Source organism: Mustela putorius, unplaced genomic scaffold (genome assembly GCF_011764305.1).
Source record: "Mustela putorius furo isolate JIRA1106 unplaced genomic scaffold, ASM1176430v1.1 tig00003858_pilon_pilon_pilon, whole genome shotgun sequence".
Classification (NCBI taxonomy): Eukaryota; Metazoa; Chordata; class Mammalia; order Carnivora; family Mustelidae; genus Mustela; species Mustela putorius.
Genome location: NW_025422010.1, coordinates 57,094,887 through 57,106,726, shown reverse-complemented (window position 1 = coordinate 57,106,726; position 11,840 = coordinate 57,094,887). Strand labels below are relative to the sequence as shown.

At 44.3% G+C, this 11,840-nt stretch overlaps 1 protein-coding gene across 2 annotated transcripts; it reads left to right on the top strand.

The window, feature by feature from the left end:
• Positions 1–692: 692 nt before the first annotated feature.
• Positions 693–9,948, top strand: DSEL (dermatan sulfate epimerase like). 2 transcript variants are annotated; one of them, XM_013052784.2, is made up of 3 exons: positions 693–826; positions 1,650–6,169; positions 6,414–9,948. In XM_013052784.2, exon 2 carries the CDS (start codon positions 2,492–2,494, stop codon positions 6,158–6,160), a length of 3,669 nt encoding a protein of 1,222 aa, XP_012908238.2. In that variant the 5' UTR covers positions 693–826; positions 1,650–2,491; the 3' UTR covers positions 6,161–6,169; positions 6,414–9,948. The 2 variants fall into 2 exon arrangements, with proteins under 2 accessions (XP_012908238.2, XP_004745672.2); XM_004745615.3 differs by having other exon boundaries at positions 1,650–9,948.
• Positions 9,949–11,840: the final 1,892 nt, after the last annotated feature.

Sequence of the window (11,840 nt, the reverse complement as noted above, 5' to 3'; positions counted from 1 at the left end):
CAGGCAGGTCTTTAGACAACTGCGCTTCTAAATGTCCCCCTCCGCACCGCAGCCCGCACCCGCGCTGCTGGAGACACCCACAGACCCGCTTTGGGATCCGGGGATGGGGCGTTCGGCGCGTCCCTGGCCCCGCCCTCCCTCCCGGCTTCCCGAATCGCAGTCTGTGCTCTCCCTACGGCGCCCCGGGCCTAAGGCCCCGCCCACACCTCGTTCCCGCCCCGCCTTCGGCTCGGGTCACAGTTTCTCGCGCTCCCAGGTCCCGAGGCCCCGCCCCTGACCCCGCCTCCTTTTTGCTCCCGCCCCGCCTCCGTCTCGCTCCCGCCCCGCCCATCCCTCGCCTCCCCACCCGCCGCCTTCCCGGGCCTGAGGCCCCGCCCCTTCCCCGCCCCCGTCTCGTTCCCGCCCCGCCCCCGGCCCGCATCGCTGTCTCTCGCCCTCCCCGGGCCGCGCGGCCGGAGCTGGCACCGAGGAGCGGCGGCCGCGGCGGCATCGCGGCAGCGTCGCGGCCTGGGGACCCCAGCGCTCCGCTGGACTCAGCGCCCGCGAAAGCGCCCATCGCGCGCGGATCTGCCTTCCGCGGTGCGGGGCTGCCTGGAGCGTCCGGCGATCCCCGAGGGCGGGCGTGTCCTCGCGGCGCGGGGCGGGGGACAAGCGTGGGGCCGCAGCCTGTTGGAGCGCGGGGGGGTGGGTGCCGTGCCGGGGGCGCGGGGAGCCCTGCGGGGGGCAGCGCGGCCAGGCTCCCTGTGCGGAGCAGTTTTCTGCAACTCTCCACCTCCTCCTCCCTGGGCGCAGCGCAGCCGGGAGACCCTGTCCACATCTGCGGAAGGTAAGCGGACTTGGCCATTTAGGGGTCGTTGTCCCCAGACCACAGCCAGAGGTCGAGGCTGGGGAGCGAAGGCCGGGAGCGGCACGTTCGTAGGTTCGAGGAGGCGAACGAAAAAAAAAAAAATGCAACAGGCGGGGCGGTTCAGGAAACTCCAGCGTTGATGTTTCCTACGGAGAGGAGACTTGGCCAAGACTGAAACTTGGTGAGGCTCTTCAAACCCGAGGACGGGCAGAGGCGACGCTGCACCTTAGTCTGGGTCTGAGCTCCCTCTGGTGGCCTCTCGTGAGGACGGACGCCGAGGCCGCAGGTGAGGTCGGAGCGCCGCTTGCTTGCTCCCACGCGTGGCCATCGTGTCCCCTTTGAGAACCGTGACTGGTCGCGGTAGTTTCCCATACAAGGTGCCTTTTGATCCCATAAAGCGAATCCCTTAACCGGAATCAGGAAAGGTCTTTTCAACCTCTGCTCTTTGTCCCTGAGTCCTTTGCCACCAAATCAACGAGAATGATAGCATCTTTGTTTAACCGCCCTTGAATAAAAACACGTTAAAGGAGTCAAGCAAGCCACAGTTAAAATAAATGCTGCAGGAAAGTTGCATTTGTAGTTACTTGTCATCTGCCGCCATTCATTGTTCTAATCTGTCCATTTAAAAGTGTAAGAAAAAAAAAAAAGGATCACTTGAGCTAACTTAGATGGTATTCAGTTACAGATTTTATTGTGATTCTAAAATTTCTGTCAAGAGATTGTAGAACATGTAAGTCATCAGTTCATGTCCACTTCCGGCATATCCGTAGCCTCAGAGAATTTCTTTTTGTTTTTCCTCCAGAAAGGAGTGTCATGAAAAAGGAACAGAAAAGAACCGTCCCTCTTGGTGAATCGGGAGTTTTCTCTCCCAGTTGGTGGCTACTTCATGATTGGAAAAAAAGTACCTAGGTGGCTGAAGAGATTAGATTCTTGTAGTTGTACAGATGAAGCTGATAAAAGAAGACATGAAAATGCTTTCTCTGGGTCGTAATGGGTGATGAGTAAGTAAGCCTGAACAAGACAGATTTGGAATGAGGGCAGAAATTTTGATTTTTTAAAGCCAAGTAGGACTTTGAACACTTGTTGAGGATGTTCTTTTCCCAAAAATGGAAGAAGAAAAAATTTTCAAAGCAAAAGTGTAAAAAGTGGAAGGAGATAACACCCAGGTCGACTTGAAGAATTTCAGTACATCATGAGCTCCTTTGGGCAAACTGGCACAAGCATCGTACATGTGGGTGATTTTTATCACTAGAGATGGTTTCCTACCCTAGGAACAACTTTTTAATTCCGATTCTGGAGTGTTTACTCTTTTTCTTTTCTTTTCTTTTTTTATACTGTGTGTTTTGACTCTTCATGTTAGATAGATTTGTGTAAATGAAGTAAATCCTGAATTTTTAGTGTGTTTGACTATACCACTGTTTGCTATGTGATACAGAAACATTATACAGGTTTTAACATTCCTTGAAGTTTTATTGGAAGCAGATCTGTGTCAGGGACACAGACATTATAAGTTTTCTCTTTTTGGCAACTCAGCTTGCTTTGAATGAACCGAGCGTCAGCTGGATTTCACAGTACATATGATTTATAGTCTTTGTGTTTTATTCCAGGCAGAGGGAAATACATTGAGCACTGTTTTTGACATGTATGCCTAAGAAAGGAACTCCCCGATGGATCATGGCGTTAATGTTTACAGGACATTTCTTGTTTTTAGCATTAGTGATGTTTGCTTTCTCTACTTTTGAGGAATCTGTGAGCAATTACTCTGACTGGGCAGTTTTCACAGATGATATAGATCAGTTTAAGACACAGAAAGTGCAAGATTTCGAACCCCATCAAAAGCTGAAGAAAAGTGTGCTTCATCCAAGTTTGTATTTCGATGCTGGAGAAATCCAGGCAATGAGACAGAAGTCCCGTACAAGCCATTTGCATCTCTTTAGAGCTATCAGAAGTGCAGTCACAGTTATGTTGTCCAACCCCACATACTACCTACCTCCACCCAGGCATGCTGATTTTGCTGCCAAGTGGAATGAGATTTATGGTAACAATCTGCCTCCTTTAGCATTGTACTGTTTGTTATGTCCGGAAGACAAAGTTGCCTTTGAGTTTGTCTTGGAATATATGGACAGGATGGTTGGCTACAAAGACTGGCTGGTTGAAAATGCACCAGGGGATGAGGTTCCCATTGGCCATTCCTTAACAGGTTTTGCCACTGCCTTTGACTTTTTGTATAACCTACTGGATGATCATCGAAGACAAAAATACCTGGAAAAAATATGGGCTGTTACAGAGGAAATGTATGAGTATTCCAAGGTCCGTTCATGGGGCAAACAACTTCTCCATAATCACCAGGCTACTAACATGATAGCGTTACTCACCGGGGCTTTGGTGACTGGGGTAGATAAAGGATCTAAAGCAAACATATGGAAACAGGCTGTAGTAGATGTGATGGAAAAGACGATGTTTCTGTTGAATCACATTGTCGATGGTTCTTTGGATGAAGGTGTGGCCTATGGGAGCTACACAGCTAAATCAGTCACACAGTATGTTTTCCTAGCCCAGCGTCATTTCAACATCAACAACTTGGATAACAACTGGTTAAAAATGCACTTTTGGTTCTATTATGCTACCCTTTTACCAGGCTTCCAGAGAACTGTGGGTATAGCAGATTCCAATTATAATTGGTTTTATGGTCCAGAGAGCCAGTTAGTGTTTTTGGATAAGTTTATCTTAAAGAATGGAGCTGGGAATTGGTTAGCTCAGCAAATTAGAAGGCACCGACCTAAAGATGGCCCAATGGTCCCCTCCACTGCCCAGAGGTGGAGTACTCTTCACACCGAGTTCATCTGGTATGATCCTCAGCTCACCCCACAGCCTCCTGCTGAATATGGTACTGCAAAAATGCACACATTCCCTAACTGGGGTGTTGTCACCTATGGGGCCGGGTTGCCAAATACACAGACCAATACCTTTGTGTCTTTTAAATCTGGGAAGCTAGGGGGGCGAGCCGTGTATGACATCGTTCACTTTCAGCCATACTCCTGGATTGATGGGTGGAGAAGCTTTAACCCAGGACACGAACATCCAGATCAGAACTCATTTACTTTCGCCCCCAATGGGCAAGTATTTGTTTCGGAAGCTCTCTATGGACCCAAACTGAGCCACCTTAACAACGTACTGGTGTTTGCTCCGTCCCCCACAAGCCAGTGTAATAAGCCCTGGGAAGGTCAGCTGGGAGAGTGTGCACAGTGGCTTAAGTGGACCGGTGAGGAGGCTGGGGATGCAGCGGGGGAGATCATTACTGCCTCTCAACATGGAGAAATGATATTTGTGAGTGGGGAAGCAGTGTCTGCTTACTCTTCAGCAATGAAGCTGAAAAGTGTGTATCGTGCTTTGCTCCTCTTAAATTCTCAAACTTTGCTAGTTGTCGATCACGTTGAGAGGCAAGACAGTTCCCCAATAAAAACTGTCAGTGCCTTCTTTCATAATCTGGACATTGATTTTAAGTACATCCCATACAGGTTTCTGAACAGGTACAATGGCGCCATGATGGATGTGTGGGACGCACACTACAGAATGTTCTGGTTTGATCATCGTGGCAGGAGTCCCATTGCTAGCATACAGGAAGCCGAGCAAGCTGCTGAATTTAAGAAACGGTGGACTCAGTTCGTTAATGTCACATTTCAGATGGAATCCACAATCACAAGGATTGCGTATGTCTTTTATGGACCGTATGTCAATGTTTCCAGCTGCAGATTTATTGATAATTCCAACTCTGGACTTCAGATTTCTCTCAACGTCAATAATACTGAACATGTTGTGTCCATTGTAACTGACTACCATAACTTGAAGACGAGATTCGATTACCTGGGTTTTGGTGGCTTTGCCAATGTGGCTGATGAGGGCCAAATAACCCGATTTGGTTTGGGCACTCAAGCAATAGCAAAGCCCGTAAGACAGGATAGGGTTATTTTCCCCTTTGGATTTAAATTTAATATAGCAGTTGGGTTGATTTTGTGCATTAGCTTGGTGATTTTGACCTTTCAGTGGCGGTTTTACCTTTCTTTTAGAAAGCTAATGCGGTGGATCTTAGCCCTTGTCATTGCCTTGTGGTTTATTGAGCTGCTGGATGTGTGGAGCACTTGCACTCAGCCCCTCTGTGCAAAGTGGGCAAGGACGGAGGCCGAGGCAAGCTCGAAGTCTTCGTCTTCCCAGGAGCACCGCCTCCATCTTCCCGACGTTGTCATTACCTCACTTCCTGGTTCAGGAGCTGAAATTCTCAAACAACTTTTTTTCAACAGTAGTGATTTTCTCTACATCAGAGTTCCTACAACCTACATTGAAATTCCTGAAACTGAATTCGAAATCGACTCATTTGTAGATGCCTGTGAATGGAAGGCATCAGAGATCCACAGTGTGCATTTCCGTTTACTCCGAGGCTGGTTGCAGTCCTTAGTTCAAGACACAAAACTGCATTTACAAAATATCCATCTGCATGAACCCAGTAGGGGTAAACTGGCCCAATATTTTACAGCAAATAAGGACAAAAAAAGGAAATTGAAAAGGAGAGAATCTTTGCCCGAACAAAGAAGTAGAATGAAAGGCACCTTTGATAGAGATGCTGAATACATTAGGGCTTTGAGGAGACACCTGGTCTATTACCCAAGCGCGCGTCCTGTGCTCAGCTTAAGCAGCGGGAGCTGGACCTTAAAGCTTCGTTTTTTTCAAGAAGTTTTAGGAGCTTCTATGAGGGCATTGTACATAGTAAGGGACCCTCGGGCATGGATTTATTCAATGCTGTACAGTAGTAAACCAAGTCTCTACTCTTTGAAAAATGTACCAGAGCACTTAGCTAAATTGTTTAAAATAGAGGGAGGTAAAAGCAAATGCAACTTAAATTCAGGCTATGCTTTCGAGTATGAGTCGTTGAGGAGAGAATTAGCAAAACCCAAGTCGGATGCAGTCTCCCTGTTGTCCCATTTGTGGCTGGCAAACACAGCCGCAGCCCTGAGAATAAATACAGATTTGCTGCCCACCAGCTACCAGCTGATCAAGTTTGAAGATATCGTACATTTTCCTCAGAAAACCACTGAAAGGATTTTTGCCTTTCTTGGAATACCTTTGTCTCCTGCTAGTTTAAACCAAATATTATTCGCCACCTCCACAAACCTTTTCTATCTTCCCTATGAAGGGGAAATATCGCCAACTAATACTAATGTTTGGAAACAAAACTTGCCTAGAGATGAAATTAAGCTGATTGAGAACATCTGCTGGACACTGATGGAGCGTCTAGGATACCCAAAGTTTACGGACTAAATGCTGCAGGTCAGCAGAAATTTGCACTAATCCTTTGCAGCCTGGTTTGTGGATGTGAAGAGTTTGTTTATTCTTGTACGTTGTGTGTGTGTGCGCGCCTGCGTGAGCGTGTTCAGTTTGTTACTTGCACAGAGATTATTTTAAAACTAGGCACCGTATTTGGCCTAGGAGGATTTATTTTTATGTCACTACTTTCCTTGCCTTTGTTTCTGAATTTTTTTTTTTTTTTTTTCTGCTGAAATGTTCCTGCTAGAGGCATGGATGAGGTTATATGATGGCGGTCAGGGGAGGTAAGAAGATTTTACAGGTCTTTGTCCAGCCGTCTCCCTCATCTGTAACTGTGCTGATCTATCGTGGAACCTCAAATACTGCTAAAGGCCTTTCAATTGCTGCTTTGCCCAAGCATCTCTTGCTTTCAAGATGGACTACAAAAGTTCCTTATCTTTTTTAAAAGATCTTCTAACACATTTTTCTTGCACCAAAAAAAAAAAAAAAAAAAAAAAAAAATTTTTTTTTTTCCCTGTGTATAATGTTCATAATGTTCAGTGATATCACTGGGGAAATGGTGAGAGCTCCTATCAGAACTATAGAATTCCTTCTGGGAAATACAGATAGAAATACAGAATGAACATTTTTTTCAGGTCCAAAACAGTGATCTGAAAAGCCTCAAGTTTTTTACTTAGAAATAATAAGGAGTCCGTCTTTGAACAGTCTGGGTGCCAAGGGCTGGTAGAGTATTTTCAACTCGCTTGTCGGTTTAAAACTCTTCTCTTTCTTGCCTCCTTGAGCTACAGCTGGTCCCCTCACACCACTCACACCCTGTCCTTTCCATCACTGTCATGCAAAACAATCCATTATTACTAATTGTTGAAGTCCCGACATTTGTGGGAACTTTTTTTTTCCCCTGATGATTAATTTTGCATTAAAGCCTGACACTTAGAATCCAATTTCTTTTTGTGGAATGATGACTGTATGACTCAGAGAAAGCAATGCTGCTGCTGCCAGTGTTTTTTTAGACTGGAAACAGAATTGGAATACTGCCGGACTTATCCTGCATCCCTCTGAATGAGTTTACAGACTGCCAGTGTCTGCAAAAGTTAAAGGCAAACGGGAGATGATGTCAGAGGCATCTGTTTCCTTTGCCATCTGCATCTTATTATAAATGTAGTCGTCATAAAATGTGGTTCATTTTATTTTGGTAGGCTCTGAAATCAAAATGTCATGCCATTAGAAGCCAGTGGAGTAATTAGAATGCATTGGACGAAAACCATGAGGCGATGTCGAGACCTGATGAAAATCTCTGTGCAGATTGCAGTCTTCCTGACGTTTCAAACTGTAGTTTCCCCAAGCTCTCCAACACGTGGGAGTCTGTCATTCTGACCTAGATAAAGGTGGTTCTTTCTCAGTAGTTTGTTATTATGTCAAAATGTGCCTCCAGAGTGATAAAGCTGTGGCTACGTTACGTTCCAGCGACATCTAACTTGGCTGTCATTTTTCTTCTGTGCTCGTGTGAATGCAGACTTCTCCTCCTCCCCTAGATCTACTCCCTTCCCACCACTCTCCCTGCCTTGTCTCTGCAATGTCAAAATGAACGAAATCCTGTTGTATTAATATAGGTTGAGAGGGCAGCTGGAGACCGGATTCTACACAGGTATTCTCAAGGAAGGTTATTCTAAGCTATCTCAGGGTTATCAACAAGCCGGTAAAATTGCTACATGGATGGTAACACTCTTTCCATTAATGGTCATAGTCTCAGTGTTTGCTTTCAATGCCCACGATGTGTGATCTCAAACCAGATCAAATAGGAAGGCTTTGAGTTGGCAGTAATAGCAGGTCTGATGAAGGTAGGAATTGCACAGGTGTGCAGAACCTGTGCCACTGCCTTTTAATATTGCAGGAACAGCCCCCCGCCCCCTGCTCCACCGCCCTGGGGAAGGAGAGAACCAGGTGGAGTATGTGGAGGGGTTGGAGGAGAGGTGGGGAAAACGAAGAAGAGTATTCGTGTGAATGAGCATGGGAACGTTTACTGGGAGCTAAAGGAAGGGGCATATTTATCAAAGTGATCTTCACAAGGTGTCCTAACTTTCAGCCCCACACGGCAATGCCAACAGGAATTGCCCTGGTACTGTACTCGCCCACCCCACCCCAAGGGAAAGTCTGCTGCAAGAGACCCCTATTTGCGGATTCCCCAGTGAGGAAAGATTATGAGTGAGGGATGACCCAGCCGTTGGGTCTGTACGCAGATGTTCACGCTTGGGACCCTTTGCTTTATCACCATCATTTCCTGAGGTGACTTAACTCCCAGACCATCCGGGTCCTCTGTCCTTCGACCGTCAGCTTCAGAAAAATTCAAATAGCCTCCACACGTAATATTATTCTTACCATCTTTAAGGGGATGATTGTCACTATGTGACACTTCTAAAGGAAACTCTTGTCCTCTCTAAAATTAACTGCTTTATTAACTTCCTCAAACCTAGGCCTAATTGGGATTAAAAACTGTTATTAAAATAATAGAATTTAAGTCTTGAAATTAACAAAAAAAGTTTTGCTGACAGGAGTAACAAATGCAGTGGTAATAATATGGTTCTCAGTAGTTTGAAAGAATGCAAATCACTCACTTAGGATGAAAGAATAAGGCCATATCTAGAATGGAGTTGATGGTCCTGAAATTCTGGAGAGGCTAGGAAGTGGGAAACTCTCTTCAGGAAAAGCAAGATGAATTTATGAATATGCTTAAATTTGATTGATAGAAACCTAGAGAGGCACACGTTTTAAGCAAATGACAAGAAAATGTACATATTAAGCAAGGTCTTAAAAAAATAATAATTAGATCTAGGCCCCAAATATTAGTCCTCTGATTGACTGTCTTTTTAAGCCAATAGAGAAGAGTGAGTAAGTGGCTGACAAGAACGGGATGTGAAAGTCCCAGGCAATGGCAGAAGACTCATCGCAAAGTCTTCAGTCCCCTCCACCCACAGTAGTGTATCTTAAAAATTTCCTTTTGTGGCAGTGTTACCCCTCTGCCACTTACTTTTGATTAATATTATCAGCACTTTTGGGTGTATCCTGGAAGATCCAGCCAATCTTGCTATGTAAAGGATATCCAATTATCTGTGAGTAGACTTTAGCAATGGTTTTAAAATCACTGCGTTTGATTGGCTTGATTAGCTGATGATAATTAGAAAACTATTCACTGATTAATTTAGGAAAAATGTAAATAGAAGGCAATACATAAATACCATTTCCAGAGATAAAGATGCCTAATATAGGATATGTCAAGGAATTTAATATGTGGCCTCTTTACTGCTTATTTAAGTGTTAGCTAAAGCATGTCTAATATATATATAAATGTCTGCTAAGGCAGTTTCTCCCATTATCTGACTAGTGTCCTTCAAGTTGGCAGAAAAACTATTCCCTTCAAGTTGGCAGAAAAATTCAAGAACTAAATGACTGAATATTCTAAGAACTAAATGACTGAATTCTTGCACAAATGGTGATAGGAACTTCAAACAATACCTCCTAACATTCTCTAACTTGTAGATGTTTGAGCTATAATTTACATGAGCTTGTGTTATATTTAGTCCACATAATGTATACGTATTAATTCCATTTCCAAAGATCGGTTCAGCTAAGGCTTCCAAACCGGAGAGAGTTTCGTTTTCATTTTTTTCTTCCACACTTACCCCGTTCTTCAGTGAAGAAAACATAGAGTGAAGATCATAAACTAGCTTATTGCAACTGTATGTATAACAAGACTCCACTATTAATAAATAAAAAGCTAAAAGCAACTTGGCTACGGTTGGGATAATTTTGTAATAGTTCTTTTCAGATCTTTGGGCAGCCCTGAGGATTTTATGTGCAGCGGAGAAGGCAGGGACTTGAAATGGGGCGGGGTGGGGGGGTGCGCACTGAATACTGACATTCAGCCTCAGAACTTCAGCCACAAAACTTGATTGGTTAAGTGATGAGCCACGCTCTTTCCCCCTCACTTAATCCCAGTTCTGTCTCTGACTTGGACTCATTTCAGTCTTCTGCGTACATCATCCCACTTACTAAATGGCAAGAACTTCCCTGTACTATGCACCTATGCTCGACGTCTGCCCCTGCTGCCACCCTAAGACGTTCATGCTGCGTGATGCGTTGCTCATGAGGAAGGTTACTTGAGACATTCTCAGTTTGGTGCACGGCACTGGCACAATGAAGGCTTTTTTTTTTTTTTTTTTTTTTTTTTTTAAAGAGAAGGATCTATAGAGAACTAGTCTCCATGTGCTGCACATTGAACCATAAGGCTTTTCTGTGGCTTGCTAAAATCCTTACAACTCTACACAGTACTTATTTTACCAATAAATTTGAAACCCCTACTACCGCTATAGGAAATACATTTTTGTAAGGGAATTTTTAGTGCATTTACAATTCATCAGTTCATTTATTCACTATACTTTTTGGGTATCTACTGTTGAGGTACTAGTGTGAGGGAAGAACAGAAAAGCCAGTTGACTGACCCTGCTGTGTGAGGAATGAACAGTCTTCCCAGACTTCAAAGCTAATAGGAATTCATCAAGAGGCAGAGAAGGGGAGGGGGGTTGGGAGAAGGGGGTGGGATTATGGACATTGGGGAGGGTATGTGCTTTGGTGAGTGCTGTGAAGTGTGTAAACCTGGTGATTCACAGACCTGTACCCCTGGGGATAAAAATATATGTTTATAAAAAATAAAAAATTATATATAAAAAAATAAAATAAAATAAAAAGAAATTTATTAAAAAAAAAAAAAAAAAAAGAGGCAGAGAAGGGGGGGCATGCCAGTAAGTGATTACCACCCGAGGAGGGACACCGAAAACTGTTGTCTTTCGCAGTAGACCTGGTTTGTTTATTTCTGAAATGGTGGTTGTGAGGGAAGAGAGTCATTTATTGAGTTAGAGGAAGTTATGCTTGGTAATCTTGGATGGAGATCACCACCTATTTTTTTTCTTAATTAGGTTTTGGCTCTCATTGTCATAGGACATCCCATTAATGAGTAGCTTTTCCAAAAGAGCATTGCAAATAGAACAACACCAACATTCCCACTCACTCCGCTGCCCCAACCCTATTCACAACAAAGAAATTTGGTTGTAGGTGAGTATCAAGAGATGCTCTGAAGAGAAAAGAATCCACGAGTATGGTCTGACTCATGTGTTTACAGATCATTGCTAGTAATGACAGAGAACACGTGTCTTACATCCAGAGTCCAGCTGGCCAATAGCATCTTTTCCTGTCCCTCCTCTCTGAGTGCTTCCAGGCCGCGGTGTCGGGCACATATATCAACACTGGGAATGCAGGAGGGAACAGAATCTACGGAGATGACAGTCTGGAGGGGACTAGAAAGAAACACATTTTGCATTTCACAGTGTTTCTAGCTCATAGGAGTCTACACCAAATGGAAGTGCCCACTCGTGACTAACAAACAGATATATTCAAGTAGAATTCATTTTAGGGGAAAAAAATCTGGTCTTTCCTCTACCAAGTAAATAATACCAGCAGGAAGGGAGGGAAAGAGAAAAAAGGAAAGAAGGAAGAGGGGAAGGGAGGAAGGAATGGACTTAGGACACAGAAAGAAGGTGCACAAGGAGAATCATAACAATTGTGTTAATTATTGCATGACTATTTAAAAATCTCTATGAAACCTTACTGTAGTTAAAACGAG